We start from the raw sequence: 21257 nt of genomic DNA, 5'->3' as shown, positions 1-21257 counted from the left end.
ACATTTTCCGGATTAGCAGCACACCCACACACCTACAGACCCAAGCAGCACTTCCGCCATTTCTATTCGGCACTTAATTACGCTCATTTGGCAAATATGGAAGCAAGTGTGTGCCAGTGCGTGTGTGTGCTCTTCATTTGTTTCAGTTTTGGGCGACTGGGGGGCAGAGAATGGGCTGGACTGGGCCGGGCTGGGCTTGGAAATTTATGCATGCATGCCCGGTAAGCAAAGAGCAGCAGAGAGAAATGTAAAAGAAGTTTTAAGTAAATAAACAGCAGCACGGGAGCGGAGGCACCCGAAGAGTGCTGCCGGCGATGAAATCATGCAAGCATGCACCTAAGCAAACAACGCGTATACGTACTCCCCACATATGTGGGGGCGCTGCTCCTGGGGAAGGTGAAGGAGCAGAAGGGAGAACTCATAATGCGCCACTAACGTGTTGGGTTGAGTTTTGCGGGCAACAACAGGAACAACAATAACAGGAAATGCATTTCGTAGTTGCTGTTAAGAAATCGCTGGGCTGCTGTCTGTTATCTTAGTTGGTGTTTTTGTTGTTTGGGTTTTGTTTTTGTTTGCTGCCGCTTTTGTCTGTTTGTCCAACATAAGCACAAAAGAAACTGTGTAGCCCGGGAGCTAGGTCTCCCTTCCCCAAAGCCTTAAGTAGGTTGAATGATAGGGGAAGTTTTCGCCAAAGTCTTTAATGTAGATGCCCCCCTTATATATCTAGTATCTGATGTTGCATTTCTGCTAATTTGCTGTTGCCCTGTTGTTTGACTTTGGGACAGTAGGTGCTAAGAGGGACTCCGAATCTCTCCATGGGCCTCTCGAGCATCTTATGCCAATATGCATCACTATTAGCATGTCAACAGCAGACGAGCACACACGGTGACAACAAAAATCACAACTTTCCCAACTGACGGCAACATTAAACGTGTAGCCGAGCAGCTGCTCAAAATGCATATGCAAATAGCTCGGATAGTTGGCCATGCCACCTGTAATCCCTCTCCCCGCCCCGGCCCCAACTCGTCCCATGTTATCGCACCCACAAGACAGACTTGTAATCAAACAACGAATGGCCGCAATTTAGGGGGGTGGTGGGTGGCAGGTGCGGCTGTCGGAGGCAGCCTGCTGGAAAGCCATCATGTATGCTACATGTGTTTGGGTAATTGAAGATCTGCCTCCTCCATGCTGCACATTATGGAGCATGTTTATTGTCCTCCGAATTTGTTGGAGTTTACTTGTAAATGGACGCGTTTATGGCTCTCGCATTATTAGTTTTGGCTTCTTCATAAATATGCATATGGTCGGAAAAGTGCTATCCACCCGGTTGCTTAAAAATCCATTATCCAATTTGCTTAATCCCACTTAAATGCTTCCAAAAATTTTCTATTTATTCCTCGTTAGAAAGTAAAAGTTGCTACTCTGCTCCGAGGCATCACAAATCACAAAAAATGTCAAACTGTGGCAGCTCGTGTGTGTGTGCTGCTTCCATTTTTGTGTTGGGGCCTGACTTTTCCGCCTCCACCACCAACAGAAAATAGGAAAATAAAAAATGGGGGAAAGCGACAGGTTGGAAAGTCCTTGATGTGAACTGTGACGTCAGGCGAGAGAAGGGTCTGTTAAAAAATTAACAGAGCTCGAGCTTGTCCTGTTCTAGTGCCATTTTGATTTTGGTTCGTTGTTCCCTTTTATTCGTGACTGTTGTTGCCTTCTGACTCCTGTGTCCTGCCGCCTGCCTCCTTCGTCCTTTGCCGCCATTGTTGCACTGGCTCAACAACAAAACTCAACAATAATTTATAAGCTTTTAGTGCAACGCGACTTCTCCGGCAATAGCAACTACAACACGCGCAAAAAACAAGAGCAAAGTTTTTGATTTGCCGCCAGCTGATGGAGGTTGAGATGTTGTTGCTGTTTCTGCTAACTTTCTGCTACCATTTATTTATTTATGCTGAAATGTTTAATTTTTAATGGGCATGCAACTCGGCCGACAGCCCCAGCCAACTGGAGGGGGCGTGGTCCGTCTAAAAGCTTGAGGAGTTCGTAAGCCTTTTGCACAACTTTTGCCACTTAAGCTCCTGAACAAATAAATGGAAATACTGAGAGTGGGTGTTTGCATGTCTCCTTCTGGGGTGTTCTCAGTGTGTATTGTAGATTGGGGTTTGCTGAGTTTCTTTTTTTTTTTTTTGCCATAGAAGGCGCTTATAATTTACCACCCGAGTGGCGACGGGAAAGTGAAAAATCAGGAGGTGTTGAATCCGATTTCTAAAAGTGTTTGCCAAAGGCTTAAGACGACTTGGAACATATTGGTTCGTTTGCAGTCTGAAGTTGAATATTTAAAGTTTAAATTAATACAACACGGAAGAGAATTTCCAAGTCGTCGCCTTATTGTTCTCATCAGACATTGTTGCACAATACTCCCCAAGTATTGTTTTTTATTTGTTTACTTTTGTATTTGCGCGCCTTGGGTTTGTCCTGAATCTTCTGAGACTCGGAAGAGTCTCGCCTCCTGCTCACTTTTCTTGTTTGTTTGCTGAGACGATTGGGTGGGAAGCCCGGAGAGGAGATACAAAGACCCTAAGAACAACAACATCCCGAAGCGGAAGCTGCCTGGTTGCCAATTATTTAAATGCTGGTATTTACCTACAAACACGGCGGATGTGGGCCGTGAGACAGAGACGGGGCGCCGCCTTGCAAGCGGACAGGATCTGGCAGCATAAATCATTATCACATTTATGTAATATGCACATAGGAAGGCCAAGGAAGTGGAGGGTAAGAGGCCAAAGAAAGCCAGTACCGACAGCCAGGAGGATGGAAGCCAAAATATTTTCCCGAAAACATACCCGAGGGCAGCAATAAAAACCGCAATAAACCAACAGGGATTATGGTCCATAATGTCAGGATTTTCAACAAGCTCCGGGAAACTCATACGATTTCATTTCCACTCCTTCCACTCCCTCCCCAGAATTCTTCTCCTTTCGATGACTTTGACTTTTATTGTTTTTATTATTACAGGGAGAGCAAAAAAAATGCAAAAGAAATCAAAAAATCAAATAAATTATTCAAAATGTTGTTTGGGATATACACGCATATTAATAGAATAGAAACATATGGCCCATTCCTGGACCCAGACGGCGAACCCTCAAGAACCCTTGGCGACGACCCCTCCGGGTCTCGAGTCAGTCCCGTTGGGCTAAGGATTTGATTAGGCAGGACATGGAAACTGAAACCGCAGGCGTCTTCCCTGCTGAGTAAAACTCGAAGAGGGCACACTGGGTTGGAAATCAAGTGTTCCCGTCGCAAAGCCTACTGGAAAGTATTTTTTAGCAGGCCCCAAGCCACTGTGGCTTTTCGATCCATTCGTCTAGTCTGGGGAGCATTTTCCTTTAGCATTTTCAATGTCAAATTTATGCCAGAGCACGCCAGCTCGTCCCCAGTCTGGCAGAGCCGCTAATGAGCCAAATCGCCCGAAGGTGCCACGGAAAATGCTCTGGCTCTGGTCTTGGCTCTGCGATTTTTTTTCGCACATTGTACGCATATTGTTAATTTGGCGCCACAGGGTACGAAATTCCCAGACCACCCCGTACCCAGACCCAGACCACGATGCCGCCCCCTCAGCCATTATCCAACAACTTTTCCATTGTCTAGAAAAGGGGTTCTTGTTTTTGTTTCCTTTGGCTCTGCTCCATTTTTGTGCGACTTTTGCGCTGTTAATTAAATTCGACATTCAAGTCCCATGTGTGTGTGTATGGAGGGGGACTGGGAGGAGTCGGAGGGAAAACCACTTTCCGCCAAAGGGAATTTGGGACTCAAGTTGCTCCTCTTCTCTCACTCGCTTATCAGCAGAAATATGCATTCAAGCTGAAAAGAATCCGCCACAAAAACGTCGCCAGCTTGCCTCGGCTCTTATCAATAATTTCATAAATGAAAAACACTGAAATCCTTTTAAGGGTCCAGGTCCCCAGTCCAGGCCCCCCAATCATAAATATAAGAGAGAGGTGCACGCAAAAAAAAGGGACACATGTGCCTGGGAAACGGGGGCTATCAATGTCATATTTTTTACACAGCTTTTTTTATCAACTCTTTTATAGTTTATATCTTTGTTTTCCATCTCCCCAGCCTTTTTGGCTCCATTTATGCAAAAGGGTCTGAGTGCTTTATTGAGAAACTGCATCGGGCCAAGATAGCCTGTATCTGGTTTATGGCGTAGCCCAAAATATTCCATTTATGCCACACTATTCCCATGCTTTACTAGCTTTTTATGAAGTCGGCTAAGAGCTATGCTAATCCGAAATCTGCATCATAATGCGAGATCATTTGTCAAAAGATGAAGTGATAAATATGATAAACGATGAAGACTCTGCATAATGAAGGTGAGAAGATGGAGATTGAGATGGAGTTCAAGTTACTCTACAGTATAGAGATATCTGCCAAGTATATTAGATCCTAAAATGTAGACATCTGTTTTATAATTTTTAGATTTCTTCGATATGCACTCCCTCATTTTTGGAACAACACAGAAATATCCCTCGAAAATAACCCCAAAATACTGCCGAATCATTCCACCCTCGATCAAACAGAAAAATAATCCCATCAAGTCTGTCATTATCACCTGTCAAAAGTTCAGTTTGGAAACTAATATACCCAACCCGTAGCATAAGTAGAGTATGTATTGTGACAACTAAATAATGGAAAAAAAAACTTGAACTCAAATCCAATTAATCATTCGGCCTAATCTCTTAATTGTATTTTATTTAGATTTTAATTTGCTTATTTCATAAGCCGATTTGAACAATTTCACAGTTTGCACAAAAACCAAAAACCGAACTCGAAACCAGAATAAAATTAATTTCGATGATGTAAAGCCCCAGAGTTCATAATTTGTCTATTTTTCTTGTGGCTCCAAATTAATTGCATTTGTCATGCCCATTGACATTTCGACAAGTTTTCTATTAATTATTTTTGATAGATGTTGGAACTGTTAAAAATACAATCCGGACAACAAAAATGCTTTAAAGCTCTCTCGGAAATGTGTCAATGGCTTGTCTGATTTATGACTGCGACACAGTTTCCAAAAAATATAAAAATGAAAATGCTCCACATATCTCGGAGAGTACGCCTCGGAAAGTTTTGGAATTCAGTCTCCAGCGCCAGATCCCAACGATTTGATCATTTTTGAATAGTTTTTGGCATTTTGCTTACCTGGAATGAAAAAGAGAAAAATATAAAATTTATTAGTGAATCATGTGGTGAATGGAAAATGAGGTAGCCCTGAATTTTCGGGGCCAGATTTCGGGGAAATCTTTCGAGATATGTTCGTAGGACGAGTATGAGAAACAGTAGCCTTCGAAAGTAAAAACCAGACTCAAACCAGAGCCATAAACAATTGCACATAAACCTCGTTTATGGGACGGACTGTCGCATGTGCAGCATAAATTATGTTTTGTCGTTTTGACATCCCTGACAGATATGCATCTCTAACCCCTGGCCCTGGACATCCAGCCAGCCATCCAGCCAGCTATCCAGCCAGCTGCCTGCCTCTCATTCCTCCTCGATTTCCTATCCTGCCTTCCAGCCCAACAAAGAGATCATTATCGAGCAGGGTAAGGGTCGACTTGGGGCAACAAAAACAGAGACCGAACAGAGACCGAGACCGAGAAAAAATGCTCACAGATGTCGTTTATTGAATATCGATTTACGCTGACTTCGTTAGAGAAAAACGCATGTTAAATGTAAATATGAATAAATGAGCTGAAAAACGGCAGCAGCACAAAGTGCCCTCGACTATGATCATAAATATATAGGGCCAGCTCGGATCAGAGCGGGCTCCGGCTCTCAATGTCACATGTTGCATGTCCTGCGGCCGGACGAGTCACAAATCCGGGGCCACTCGAAGCGCGAAACCCAACACTGACCAAGGGGAAAGAATTCTTATAAAAAGAGCCAGGAAACATAAATACAATCAAGTCGAAAAGAAATGCCCTAATGGGCTGTGCACTCTGATTTCCAGCTCAGAGATCTCAAGGATAAGTAAGCACTTTTCAGAGCTAATTGCGTAATGTTTTCGAGTCAAAACTGATTGAATTTATTAATCACACAGATGCTGTTAATAGTCGTGTTATCGAATATACCCTTTGTTTAGGGTATCCATTAAGCGATGAAACCAAAAGCTATACAGCCTCATCGGCCCTGGGCAAGATTTCCGAAACGGATAAGCAAAGGCAGGACAACGGCGATACTTGAACCAAAAAAAAAAAATATATTTTATATAGGAGGAGAAGAATGAAGGGTTGCCGTCTCTTGCGATGATTGATTTCATGCCAAAGTTGATTTCAATCAGCAATGTTTATGCAGCTTTTTTCACTCGCCGCTCTTTCTGTCGTCGTCTGCGGAGCTCGGTCGCTTGGGGGTTGGCTTTTGACAAGAATTATGACACTAGCCATATTTGGAGCCAGTTTTGAGGCCGGCAAAAAATGTCAAGAGTCTGGAGGAGGGCGGGGCAACTGTCGTTTAATTGCCAAAAGCGCATAATTATAAGGCGTACAAGAAACGTTCAGTGAACCTCCGACGGAGCCCCTCGGGCTGCCGACTCCGACGACGACAAAGAGGAAATCAAAAAGCTAATAGGCTTTTTGGCACTGGTCCATTGTCCGAGAAACCTCGAGTACCAGCAGCTTAAACGAAACCGAAACAACGTTAATCAAGAGCCATGAAATCGCATTGAAAGAGAAAACAAGAGGGACTCCATCCCGACCATTCCACCACAAAAAAGCCGAAGAAAAAAACCCAAAATAAGCAGAAGCAAATCAACAAATTCTAAGCATTATTATTGGAGTCAAAAGAGCAGACTTGATGATGATACAAATTGCTATTATTAAGCCGGCAGCGGAAGGAGATGCCAAGCCGAGGGCAGCCAGAGTGTCGAGATACTGGGATACATCTTAAAAGAAATGAGATACTTTAATGGAGGATCGGTTGGCGATCTAGAGGGGTGTCCAAATTATGACTGGAGATCGTTTAGGCATCATGATCTATTAAACAGAAATGGTGTTCCTTAAATTAATTCTCTTTTAGAAAGCCTAGAATATGCAGGAGCTTACAAGTTTATGAAAAATCCGAAAGTCTACTATACCACTCTCGAGCTTACCCTCGTTTACCCTTGAGCTGTGTTTTTGGGGCGCACAACCCATTAAAACGAACCCTTATTATCCTCAACTAATGTCCAGCTCTGTGCCTTTTTGGCCATGGCCAACTGATTTAAGCTTCTTCTGGCACACACATTTAATAAACGTTAAAAGTAAATGTCATTAGAGAGCAGCCGGAGAGATGCCTTCTCCTGCTCCGTTCGCGCCATTCTGCCCTGACACTTGATGAGCTGTCATAACATTAGATCATGAAGGTCTCCCAGGCCCCTTGCTTCTTGGTGTTCGGTTCGCCCCCAGCCCTTGGCCCTCATTAGTCTTGGCAGGAACTGTGTGCCCTGCTTATTACGATAAACATTAAGAGTCCGCCGTAGCTGGACCCGGACTTTAATGCACTTTAACTTGGTTTTTCCCCCAAAAAGCAATCGCTCTAATTGATTGATGGATGGGCGCGCTGGGTGATTGACTGGCCAGCCATATGCCAAAGTCAAAGGTGTCAAAGAAAGTTTTTTAAATAAACAGATGAAATATTTATTTGACTTGCTGAAATATTTCTAGCTTTCCTTGGGATATTTTCATTCAGCAGCTGTCATCGGGAGCGGGAAATTCGATGCGCTTAATGAAAGCGACACTTTAAGATTGGCTGGGAAGTGTTCTGGGGGGAAAATGGCCTGACTAATCGGGAAAATACGACACGATTTGTTACAGAAAACTATACAATTTCCACTGGAAGAATAGGGACTTGATTAAGATGTGGGCTGTCATAAAGACTTGAGCGTAAATGATTTCGGATTGGTGAGATTCTATATTTATATTACATATCGAAGAGGTTCACGTTAGTCTTAAGACTTGACCAGTTTTTGTCTGTGGGTTTTTTCCCCTAGATAGTCTCACAAATGACTTCCGCTACAAACACAAATTATAATGTAAATCGATGCAACATGAACATGAAATATAATTGAATTGAGAATGTTGCCACACACAGGAGCAGGAGCAGCAGCAACCACCAACTGACAAGCGACAGGAACAGCAATGAAGCAAAAGAAAAGGGCAAAATGCTAATAAATGCAAACAAAAAATTGTGGCCATCGCAACTGCAACTCTAAACACAAAGTAGCAACATCAGCAAAGACAACAGCAACCTCGGAGCCGGAGACATGAACAACAGAGCTGCGGACAGAACCACGTCATGTAACTTGTAACTGGCCATCAAATATGGCCAGAAGTGAGGTGGGGGGAGAGAAAAAAATGTTACTTGGGCGGCAATATATCATCAAAGTGGATGCTCGACGGATCATCAGCGATGGAAAGGCTCTGGGTCTATCGAGGAGGAAAAAGATACAGTACACCAACCCCCGGCAGCAACATGAAATCAATGCAATTTCCATTTGTAAATGACCAAAATGAGCAACAACAAACGAATGTTTGGTCTTGTCTGGTTTTCCTGGCTTGTTTTTTTTTTTTTTTGGCTGAGCACGGACCACCTGGAAGAGCCACTGATAGAGTTCTTAGAGCCCCTGAATTCCGTCTCCTTTCCCCATTCTGACATTCCATTTTCGCTATAATTAATAAACACATGGCAAGACAATTTATCAGTGGCTGCTGGCGCCCGAGTCATGGCAAATCGATTAAGCAATCTCTCGCTAAAAAAAAGGAATTAAAAATTACAAAAAAATATAAAAAAGGCTGGCAGTAAAACAGCGACTCATGTGTGTGCTTCGGAAATATGAAAAACGACGCCGACTTTGGTGATGCATGTTGCCAAAGGGCAGGAGCAAAGCAACTGCAACTGCAACCGAGGCTCTGGCAGTTGGCCCCTCCGGCAACTAGTCTCTCGGAGGGGCATGAAAACTTGTCTGCTCTTTGGGCAGATTTGTTTGCTTTTGCTTTTGCCTTACTTTGGCGGCGGGCGAACAAGAAATTCAATTTAAAAATTATTGCTGCACTTTGCTTGTTGCACGGCAGCAACATGTGCCTCTCCAACAGCCTCCTCCTCGGCCCCCAAAAACATGTTGATTATTTTAAAAGCAGCCAGCGACTGGAGCGGCTGTAGCAGCCGTAAGAAAAATGGCCTTTTGAGGAGATGAGAAGGGAAAAGGCACCGCAGAGGCAACATAATTTGTTGCCAGCAACATGTCCGAGTTCCTGTGTGCCCGCGATGGCAGCTTGAAACTTTAATTTCGCATTTCGCATTTGGCATTTGGCTCATTTGCATTTTACTGTCAAATTAATCCAATTTAACACAAGATTCGCGACTGCAGGGAATTTCAATCCAATCGAGGGCTACGCAAAATGCGGCCTGCCAAAACGAACAACATAATTACCGTTAAGAATTGCGAGCAGCAACAATGGGGCAACACAGCAACACAAGACATGCCCCAACAGACAGGCAGCAGCAGCAGCAACAGAGGCAGCAGGAGCAGCAACTCGAACACAGAGAAGAACGTTTTGGGATCCTTAATTGCCATTGGGAGACTCCATTTGGCATGGCAGAAGAGTCCAAGAGTCCAAGAGTTGCAAGTTGCAAGTTGCCAATGCCAAGGCAGCTGCCCGTGGCCGAGAGCACGATTTTATGGAGTCGACTCCCCGCATTAGCAATATGGGAAACGAATCGCGTTGACCACAGGTAAACGCAGTGCATCAGCGGCAGCAGCAACATTGCGGCATGTGCAACATGTTGCTGCCTGCTCCCTGTTGCACGTATCGATCGCATTCCGCGTTCCTAATTCGCTAGCATTTTACCAAAGCTTCTTTACCATATTCAGCGGCAGAGAGGCAGAAGAAAAGGCAGCAGATAGCGCACCTCGACTCGACTTGACTGTCGCAAATCAGATACAAGAAAAGTGCTCACCGGGGCGGCGAGGGGCCAGGAGCTGGTGGAGACAATGCTGGACCCTGTGTTTAGCATATGCAGATGCTTCTGGGCTCCTCGGCTGCACTTGGGGCACTGAGCGAAGCATCGCTCCTCTGTCCGATCCAGAAACCCCAAAGAATCCGCCCGGAATCGCCAGTTTCCCCCAGTGTACCTCTCCCTGGTTACGCACGTTGGATTTGCGGCTTAAAATATTTGCATACGTTAGCGGTGCTCCCTGGACCCCCTTTTCCGCAGGTACGAAATATATTAAATTTAAAACGGACCTCGAAACGAAACGAAAATATGTTAAACGCGTGACTAATGTGAGAACGTTCCACGAGATACATTTGGTTCGTTAGCCTGGGCTCTCAGTGCTGATCAATGATCAGACACCGACAACCACAACAGCACGGCTCCAGAGCTCTAGCTGTAGCTGTAGCTGAAGCTGAAGCTGGCTAATTAGCTATGCAAACTATGAGATACACAACACAAGATACCATGTATCTCAAAATGCCTGGAGCCTCATGCGTGCAATTCGCGGCATTTGTTTTTTTTTTCTAAAGTTATTTTTTTTTGGCTTGGCGAAAGAAAGTTTAACTCGATTTACTTCCAATTAGCTGCCATTTTCGGCTATTTGTGTGCTTGTGTGTGGGCGCCAAATTTGTATCTCAAAATTGCAGAGATGCGGATACCAGGACGGACGGAGAGGCCCCAGCTCCGATTCCAAATCCCAAAGAGTCTGTAATTTGGCTAAAGACTGAAATTTGAATGATCGCTTTGGCTAAGTGGAGTCTGAAGTCTGCAGTCTAGAGTTTGGAGTTTGGAGTCTGGAGCTTTGGAGAGCAGACTTATCTCGCGGATTAATACGGTCCGGGGCTGGTCGAATGCGTTCGTTTAGCGATCGTTTAGATCCAAAATGTATCTGGCAATTATGCCTTGGATACAGGGAAGTACGTGTCGATCATTAAGCCCCAGGTTCAAGCGTAGGCTCTACATTTATATGCGAATTATTTGACCCTCTTAATTATTTCGCCATTTTCCCAGGCCGAGTTTCGGCAGTCATTGCAGGTCTTCCTGCCGAAATATTCCAAACAAAGGGATCATAAAACCTTGTCAGCGGGAAATGTTTCCTTTCCAATTTTCACCAGCATATGGTCTTTCTTTTTGAGCCAATCTCCGAGCAAACACTGTGCCCCGATTGTCCCTGCGGCCAAATGACACCTGCATAGTTTGGGCCTCTACCTACCCATCTCGGTGGAAGCCTACTTAAGATACTTTAGATACTTGGCCGGCCCACGAGTGCAGTTTGGAGTTATCTATGGATCGACTGGTGCGACTGAGCCTGGCCGCCTACCTACCTACTCTTCTGATTCCGATTCAGAACCTTTCGGGGCTCTTTTATTTTGTAGTTCCCGGTCTATTTGCTTTTCAATGCTGTTTCGATTCGTGTTCTCCTTTTGTTGGGTTTCGTTTTTATTGTTTTCCCGTATTTTTTTTCGGGAAAATTTATGACTTGCTGGCCGGTCTCTTATGTCGGGAATGCGTTTCTTGTTTTTCCATTGTTTGACTTGGCTCGGTTGGGTTTTCTTTTCTTCGAGCTGTGAGCTGCGAGATGATGCTGCACCATCGGAATTTTCTTCTACCTACGCAGTCGGAAAAGAAAAACACACCAGCCCAGAGTGAGACTGAAAAAGAAACCGAAACAGATTTTCCACTCCTTTAGAGCGGCTCGAATTGCCTTTGACCTTGCTAAGGCGGCGTCCATTTTCCAGGCTAGCGAGCATTGCAATAGATTTTCCCGCCACAATTAGGCAACTTATTGGTCGCTCGCAAATGGAAACTGTTGTATCTAGTCCTTGGAGAGAGACTCTCATCCCCCTCGACAAAATAAAAAGAGATAATCATAAAAATTGTAACAGGGAATTGTTAAATTTTATTGCCAAAACTTTTCCCGACCAAATTTAATTTGTTCAAAACGAAAAACATCAAAAGCAGATGGGTTTGGCGAAGGAGGACCGGGCCGCAACACAACCAAGTAGAAATATATAATCATAAATACTTTTCGGCCCCACACCCATTTTCTGGAGGGGATTACTTGTGAGAGTGTGTGTGGGTCTGGGGGTTTCTACCTGGTGGGATTAGACCTGCCAATGCGAAATTATACAACTTTTACGTCTGGTCTTTGTTTCTGTTACTTATTGCTTTTCCAAGTCCGGGATTTCCTTCTTGGTTTTCCTCGGTCTTGGTCTGTGTGTGGGAGAGCGTGAAAATTTCGCTAAGCCCGGCTAAGGCAGCTTCTTTATTGGCAATTCATGGTATTGTTTTCGGCTCCCTACGCATTCCTGGTCTTGACCCGTCTTGTAGCTGCGTCTGTAAACGTATCTGGCAGGGCTAATAGAGATACGTAGATACGCGGAGCTGGCCTTGCGAGTGCAAAATTTAATTTATACATTAACCCTTTGGGGCATCGTGTCACACGATTTGCATTGCATGTTGTCACGTCATGCTGTCAACAGTCACCCAGCAGCAACATCAGCAGCAGCAACAGCAGCAGCAGCAACACAAAATGTCGCGCGCAAGTTTGCACCTTGAGGAGAGATACTCCCCTCAGCAATTCCCCGTAAAAACTCGAATGGAAAGATATTTTCTGCCTTCTGGCCACTGTGAGTAATTAAGCCGCATGCCTTTTGCCAGTCTCCGTGGTCCCTTTGGGCCAGCTTCAAACAGGGCGAGCCGACGGCCCTCTTCTGCGCCCAATTAAAGCTCTATAAAAATCACTTAAGGACTGCATTTGACAATCAACTTTAATAAACACAAAAAACACTGCCCCCTTTAGCTCACTCAACCTTGACCCGGCCGGGGAGTCAGGATATTTTCACAAAACACGACCTAGTCGGGTATCGGGGGTCAGGAGGAGTGGCAAGTGGCAGGGGGCAGTGGCACAGACGAGCGGACAAGTTGCGATAACAACAGCAACAGTAACAACAAAAAGGGGCGCAAAAAAATTATGAAAAATTAATTTCTGCCCGACGGCAGATTTTCGCTTTTTTGCGTGTTTTGTGTGTGTGTGTGTGTGTGTGTGTTAAGGGGGGTCGGCAGTCAGACAGACAGAAAATTGATGCCGGTTAAGGGGGAATTCATTGCAATGAGGTTTATGCGTTGGACGATAAAGGATTGGTTAATAAAAGTGAATGGGACAAGGATAAAGTGGGAGATGCGTAGGATTTGCCTGAGCCTCGGGATAAAATTTGATTGCCATTAAGGATGATATTAAATTGAAGAAGGATACTTTATGATGGCAAGACAAATGAGAATGCGGGCAATGTGCTATTAGTTTTCTTCACGATCTCTCCGCCTGGCATAAACATGATTATCACACATTCCACAAACACAAATGCGCCCATCATCATGGCCCTGACATCGTTTTTTAGTATCCTCACTTGGTTGCAATTGCAGGGCGCTGCTCTTTTGTGCGGATGTTTTACAATGTGCTCCACTGTGTTGTGGTAACGATGACGATTGCTGTCGAATGCCAGGAGCAGGAGCAGGAGTTGGAGCAGTGGCAGTGGCAGGCCAACAACAGTGGCAACTTTGGCCCGAAGCCTGGGCCTTGGAAGCCTTCGATTTGTTGGTCTGTCATCATGCCTCATCATTGTCAGCCGGTTCATCCTGGCTCGCCGGCATGTGCAACATTTTCATCATCATTATTTTATGTTGCAGGAGGCAGCAACCCCAAAGGCTCAGCACAGCTCCTTTCCACCTTTTGTTCCCATGTTCTTGTGAATTGTTTTCCCTTTTTTTTTTACCATTTTGTAGCCTGATGGCTCGATGCAACCGCCGTATTTATGCATTATTGAATTTTTGTTTATAAGACAACGACATGTTTGGGTGTCTGTCTGCCCGTCGGGCAATCATTATGACTTCGCGGAGCCTGAGAATGTTTACAATAATATTTGTGCCCCAAGAGTCGCGGCAGATGAGGCTCCCGCAACGATTTCCACCGAGCTCCATGATCCATCAAATAAAGTTATCACACACTCGCGGCCAGCAGCCAATTGGCAATTGTCACAGGAACCGAATCACAGCCAACTCGAGTGCCAAACACTGTCAGTCAATCCGGCGATCAGATCCTCTCGTGTTGATTTCCCTTCCAGCTCGCAGCTCCAAGATCTTTTAATTCTTTTCTGGTTTTCTTTTTTTTTTATGCCTCGTCCGTCTGGAGATCGCGAATCGCGGATCTCAGATCCCTGGACGTTGATGCCTATTGACAGCTCACAGCGGTTTATTAATGATCATGCTGCGGCTGCCCAGAGATCGAGATACAGTCTCCGCGGATCTCTGCACGCGATGCGCATCAATCTCAGATAAAGAAAGATCACTCAGCTGTCCGGCGATCTTGCGATCACTTTGCGATCGCCGATCGAACCTTCTATGCAAATTCTTTATTTTCCAGTCTCTCTTTTTCTTTATCTTTTAGTTGATTAATTGCCGCTGCAATTTTAATTAATTTTTTTTCTCTGCCACTTTGTTTCTAGCGAAAATTCCTACGATCCTTTCAGGGGTCACTAATTACTACGCCAGTTCTAGCTAAGATGGGGAGTTCCTCCTCCAAAGGCCTTCATTTCGAAGAAATCCAAAACCACACCAAAATCACTTCCCACAAGGTGCGTCAGCTAATTAAATATTTGTTCCACACCCATGCCCCAGGGCCATCTAACCCAGTTCTAAATTCTGATTGCAATGTTTACCGAGTTCTCCGGCATTTCCCAAACTGTAAACAATTCCGAACCAAAACGCCCGGATGGCATGGAGTTCTGTAATTTGAAACGATCCCAAGAGACAACTCTGGCCAGGCCAGAGCGGAGAATGCAGGCCGCTTGATGTCTTTCGAGAGTCTTCAAAATGTAAATAATGCTAAAAAACAAAGCAGAAGAATCGGTTCGACTTGAAGTTGAAATACGAAAAGGCGACAAGTGAGGCCTTATCTTAAATGCATGCCCCGGAGAGCAGACACACGCAGAGAAATGCCTCGAGGAAAGGAGAAACTGAGCTGGGGAGGGAAGAAAGTGTCGCCGCACTCTCAAGTGATTGGCATATCGCATTTCCCCATTTGCCGTCGTCGCAAAAGTGCAATAAATTAGCTTGGAAAAAGAAAAACAGAAGACTTGGAAAAAGACTGAAAAACCAACAAGGAAAAACCAGTAAAAATCGTAAGCCACAAAGCAGGTTGCTTGGCTGGTGGCTTGCTGGCTAGCGGACCATCCTCATCATCTTACCAGGCAGCCGACCAACTAAAAACCAAATTAATTTTATGACAAACTCGTTGAATGGCAAAAGCTACCAATTCCTCAGACAGACGTGGGCAGGTTCCAAGCTCGGCCCACTCTCGACTTATTTCGTATTTTATTCTCTCGGTTTGTTGGGGGGAGAAAAAAAGGAATTATAAAAATAATTCGATACGGCGATACCTGAATTAAAAGTGCTTAACTTTAGTGGCAGGTCTTTGGTTACCTGAGAAAAGTCGTTGGAAATTTATGCGTAATTTGTTAGAGAGGTTTATGCAAAGCGGAGTGAAATGAAGTTGTTCAACATTTGATATTGTTTAATCCAATTTAATGGCCTCATTTACGGAGTGGTAGTTTTGTATTAAATCGTAATCAACTCCAAGTTATGGAATTCATAAATTGTATGAGGCATTCCTCTCGCAGACACCGAACTCCTTCTGTGATCCCTAACTAAATGCTTTTTTGCTTTATGGCTCTGGCCATGCCACTGCAATATCAATATCAAGTTTATTTTAGCTTTTTAGCATATTTTAGTGTCTTATCAGCCGGTCGGCAATGCCAGCAAATGAGTTTTGGCCCGGAATGGAGTGGCGGATGAAGGGGGGCTGGCATGGCTGGCCAGGCTAGCCTGGCTGCCAGTTGGCAACATGTTGCTGCTGCAAGAACAAGACTCCATTGTAGGTTTCGCCTGGGTTGACAGTCATTTAGATTTATGGCTGATTGTCTGCAACGGCAGCGCCTTTTTATAGCCAACAACATGTTGTTGTTTTAGTTGTTGTTGCTGTTGTTGGTGTTGCTGCCTTATTTGCACGCAGAGTCAGCAATCCAATTTTTGCATGTTTGTTGTTGTCGTCGTCGTACGCAGGTGAGTACAAGCCACAACAGCAACAACCGCGAAACTTGTTTAGCAACATTGGCCAATTTGCATGTGTCGCACTCCAAGTCTTGGAGCTCAGTCCCAGTCCCCTGTCCCAGTCCAAGTCCCAGTCCCATGGCTCAGTATCCGTCCGATATTAGATATCCCGAATGCGATAAACGTCCGACGATCAACGATCCAACGATCGAGTCCCCACTCGCTGCTGCTTTATTGATTTAAATGCCGCGCATCTTTCCTGATTCCCGATGCTCGATTCCTGATTCGAGGATCGCACAGCAAGTACCCGATTGAGATTAAGCCGTTTGTCAACTTGTCATAATTGCCGGGACTCAGCGGCGCCGATCTCTTTGGGCTTGTTAACAAATTATAAACTTTTTCGCCTCCCCACTTATGCCACAAAATGGAAAAAAACCACAGAGACCCAAGCTGGCGAGATAGAGAGAAAAATGCAACGCCAACGTTGTGGCTGCAACTGACTGAAAACGATGACTCAAGGCGATTCTTTGAAAATTTTTCATAATTTTCGCGCTGCGCGTAGGCAGCTGAAACCCAAACCAAAACCCAAATGGCGATGGCTTTGGGCTATGTCTGCCACAGCAGCAGCAGCAGCAGTAACTGGCAACTTGCAACTTGCAGCAGCAGCAGCTCGGCTCAACTTCAACATCATCAAGTGCAAATATGCAAATCCCTGCCGACGACTTGCTCGAGGATAAATGACAAAGACAAAGACAAACCTCTTTTGGGGCAGCCGGAAATTTAAGATTTGTGTAATTAAATACATATTAGCAGCGAGACTTGTTGGTTTTCCACCTAAACTAGTTAAGTTAACGGTAAACAGAGCTTCCAGGGATTAGTCAGAGTCTAAGGATCTGAAGGAATACCCCTGTACCCTGTAACCAAACCAATTTTCTATAACAAAAAACTTGAAACACCTTCGAGGGCTTTTCCCATAACTTGTGAATCAAATTTCCATGTTGATTGACCTCGCCAGAATTGTATGTTGCAACACCCCATCGACCACCTCCTGTGGCTCCTTTCTCCCAATTCCCCGCCCCCAGCCTCACACATAGCATTTCCAATGCAATTTGCAAACCTTTTTCTCACCAAACGCCGAGATTTGCTCGAAGCTAGCCACCACGAACGAATATAAACGGGCGGCGAGCAAACTTTTTCGGAAAAATCCAGTAACGCCTTCTCCAAAAAAGAAATAACCATTTTCCAGGCGCATTGCATGCAAAAATGTTGCCAGCCCAGGCCAAAAAAAAGGTAAAAAGAAAAAAATTGTTGCAACAGTAATGGTAACAGTAACAACAGCTTTAAACGCCAACTGGCATAACTGCAACATTTCGGATGCAAGTTTGCATTTTACGCGGCTGCCAGGCTTAATTTTCCTTTATTTTTAATATCACAGCCAAAGCAACGGCAACAAAATGTGCATAAAAACCCACGGCTATATCGCACAGATACAGATGCTATGGTGGCTGTTGTGGCTGTCAGGCTGGGTCCCCAGATCTCCAGGAAGCAAGAAATAGCAAAAATCTTTGCGTAGGCAAAACTTGGCTCAGACCACGTCCATGTTGACCATGTCCGAGTCGATTGGGCCGCCTTTCAGCCTCTTGACTTGCCGTTGTTGCAATTGCAATTGCTATTGCTGTTCTGGGATGTTGTTTTAAATAATTAATTATTGTTTAGTTGGCAAATAGCCGGAGCCAGAACCACAAGCATGGGCACTGGTTGCAATTAGTAGGAAGATACTTTCCCAAGTCCCAAGTGGAGGGAGATAGTTCATATCTCCCAGCTATGAAGCACTTATGGAATCAAAAATCACAACTCCATATCCGATGCCTTTCCCCAGCCAAAGGGCAACACTTCCACCCACATCGGGCCGACTTTCAATCACATTCCTGCCCCAAACTCTATGCCAAACATATCGATCAGCCCCCTCATTATCCAGCCTGCAGCTGGGAGCAAATGGGAGATCTTGTTGAGTGCCAGGCGATTGGTAGGGCAATCATGTGATTGAACAAATAACATACTACGGGGCTATGGAGCTACGAGCCTTTGAAATGGAGCTGCCATAGCACTTGACTCCATTTCTTTCGCCTTGGCTGCAGAATGGAAAGTAAGCCAGAGACCGCTACTTAGCCCAATTTTCGCATAATGCACATGAGAAAATTGGCCAAGCCAAGGGGCAAGAGGCAGGAGGCATGGGGCATGAGGCAAAGGCAAAAATGTTAGCACAAATTGCCAAGACAAAGGCGAAATCCCCCAAACCTAAACTAGGTAACAAAAAACTACAGAAAAAAAGGAAGGAAGGAGAGAAACGCTACCCCCGGAGTCACTTGCCAAAAGTGCAGTGAATCCGGTTAGCTGGAAAAACGCTCCCCAGAGTGGCATTAGGAGGTCTTAACCAGTTGGTGTGTCAACCCTGAAACTTTGTCGAGGGCGATAATTTTTATGACCCCTGCAGATTCTCAAGCCGACTGCGATTGACCCACCACCGCCCGTCAGTGCTGGTCACACACACAGTACCCACCACCCACCACACACCACACCACCACCTTCTCCACTTTCTGAAGCAAAAGCCTGTCGTGTGCCAGTGCAGATAATTTTATACAATTTATTATATCAAACGAGCGTCGTCGCAAAGCGTCGCGTGCAACACTTGCCACATCACATGGGATGGGTTGAGATGCAGGGAGACCAGCTCAGATAGAGATACTCGCCCAAAAGATACTACTACTCTACCAGCCTCTCTGTTGCCGGAGGTTGCGTGCTAAATGTTTACTGAAATCCCAAATCCGAATTCAAAAATCCGAATTGCGTGTGTCCAGGCAGAGATATCGGTGGTATGGGTCGTCGGTTTGGCATTAAAAAGCGTTTAATAAGCGTTAGATTACAACATTCTCAGTGCACTCCCGCCAAAAGGGGTGTGACGGCTTAAGCTCATTTAGATATATGTTTTATCGGCGGATTTGTTGAGCCATGAAATCGGCAAAGGGGCTTAATTTCAAACACTGCTTAACCTCCAAACCTCAGAGCATTTTGCTTTAGTTTTCTTTATTTGAACTGCCAGCTGGAAACCGCAAAAGCCACAAGCTCCATTCTTTGTTTGGTTGTCTTGTAATCAGTTGTAAAGTTGGTGGTTTTGGGGAAAACTATGCCCGGTTGATTAGTCTTTCGTTTTTTCAAACTGCAAACTCATTTATCTAACGTTCGGTTTCTTCTGAATGATCTTTTCTACGATCCTCCCTTAGGGTATACAATTTTTTCATATCTCTCTCCGGGTCTAACCCTCATCAGGGCCTCTTCTACAAATGCATTTTTTTCCGTTTAGGCCTGGGTGTGTAATTCGATCTGAGTTTAGTTCGGAGGAAATTCAGAGTGTTTAGTTTTTCCAAATGGGTTCACTGGGTTAAGAATAATTAATGATTTTTTTAAGGGACTAGCGTGCAGATAAAGAATAAGATCCATTTTGTTCTCTAATACTGTTTATATTTTTTCTGGAATGGAACTACCAAACTGGATCTCCTAGAATAACCTAACCTTCCTGAACCGCAGCGAACTCGATGAAATCTTTGGATTTATTCTAACGATTCCCAAGTCCATTCTATATCTTCCGATAATGCCCCATCGCCGACAACAACGGGCCAACAACAACGGAAAATATAGATAGAAACATGAATAATGGGCCTATGAGCAGGGTATATTTCGCGTTGTCTATAAAGCGGCCTTAAAATCCATTAGCGAACGTTGCAGGCATAAATAAACCGCAGTGCCTTAATTTCACAGTGTTGTTGCCGCTGCTGCTGTTGCTGGTGTGTTGCAACCAAAAATAGCCAAAAAGATGGAGACGGGAAAAAAACGTAAATGGAAACAAATGACGCTAATAAATAAATGGGGAGTGCATCGCGGAGGAATATGGAGGAGCGGTAAGCGGAGAGTCATATGCAGCCACAAAGGATTTGCTTTGGCTTTTTGGGAGGAAACTGTTTGTCATATTGCCCTTCAAATGGTATTGTATATGGAAGTGCAACTGCAACTTTGACTTGCAGATGCCTGGGCATCTGTTGACACTTACCCTTGAGCGCATCAACTTGAGTTAATCCATTTAATCCCGCGAGGAGCAACAGCAGTGGGAAAGTCACAGGCAGGAGGCTCCTCCGATCGACTTTGAATATTTTTAGCCCTGGGGAGCTGACATTTTGATTGTTTCTGTGTCGTCGTACGGTATTTTTAAATTTAATTTCGCTTTTCGCTTCGTTAGATAAATGCTGAGGCGGCTGCAACCGACGCCGCGGCATGCCACGCATCTTTCCCAAATGCATTTTGTCAAGTATTCGTATAGACTTTTCTACTTTTTGCTTTGTTTTCCTTTTAATTGCACACCATTTAAAATAGATTTGCACTCATTTCGGGTGACACACACTGAATAATCCGCTAGATATCGTTTATTCCACTGTATCTGAATCTCAACAATCTGAATCCATTGTGGCGCCCACAGTCCCGTTGACCGTTAGCCGGAAACACGCGCCCGAAAACCGACGGAACGGATCGCGAACGGACGTAAGCGAAGTACATGCGAACCGCTCGACGAACAAATGACGACAGAAGCCGGGCCAGCCCAGAACTGGCACTGCAGGCTGAGATACATCCGAACGGCGACCCGAGCCCGAGATACAGATACATTCGGGCCAGTTCGGGCGGCGAGAGCCGAACCTGTTGATTCCACACGTTCCACCAACATGTTCCACTGAAGTATCTTCGGATTGTTTCGTATCTTTTAGTTTGTTTTTGGGGTAAAGAGAGAGAGGGCGGCGAGAGGAGTGGCAGCCGAGGCGGCCCACGCACGAAGTATCTTTTGGAGCACGAAGAACGCTTCTCGTTTTCATAGCGTTCCGCTTGTTGCATGCTGTGGAACGTATCTCTTTCTTAAACAAACTTGAGAATAATAGGATATTTACTTAGTATCATATTAAATAAACTATTTTAAACTAACATAAGGTCTATGAAAGGTTTCTAAGCTACTCTCAAAAGTAGGCAATGGTTTTTGTTTTAGCTCTTTGAAGAACTCTAAGGCTAGTAACTGTCTAAAACACAAT

At 44.7% G+C, this 21257-nt stretch overlaps 1 protein-coding gene across 1 annotated transcript in view; it reads right to left on the bottom strand.

Moving 5' to 3' along the window:
* Positions 1-20827, bottom strand: part of LOC6497542 (roundabout homolog 2) — a 40112-nt gene extending 19285 nt beyond the window's left edge. Inside the window, exon 1 of the mRNA XM_001961827.4 lies at positions 20237-20827. Coding sequence (XP_001961863.3) covers positions 20237-20483 — 247 coding nt within the window. The 5' untranslated portion in view covers positions 20484-20827. The remainder of the gene's footprint in view (positions 1-20236) is intronic.
* Between the last annotated feature and the right edge of the window lie 430 nt (positions 20828-21257).

This window comes from Drosophila ananassae, chromosome 3R (assembly GCF_017639315.1).
Source record: "Drosophila ananassae strain 14024-0371.13 chromosome 3R, ASM1763931v2, whole genome shotgun sequence".
NCBI lineage: Eukaryota > Metazoa > Arthropoda > Insecta > Diptera > Drosophilidae > Drosophila > Drosophila ananassae.
Note: the sequence above shows the minus strand (reverse complement) of the source record. Positions and strands in the feature narration are given on the sequence as shown.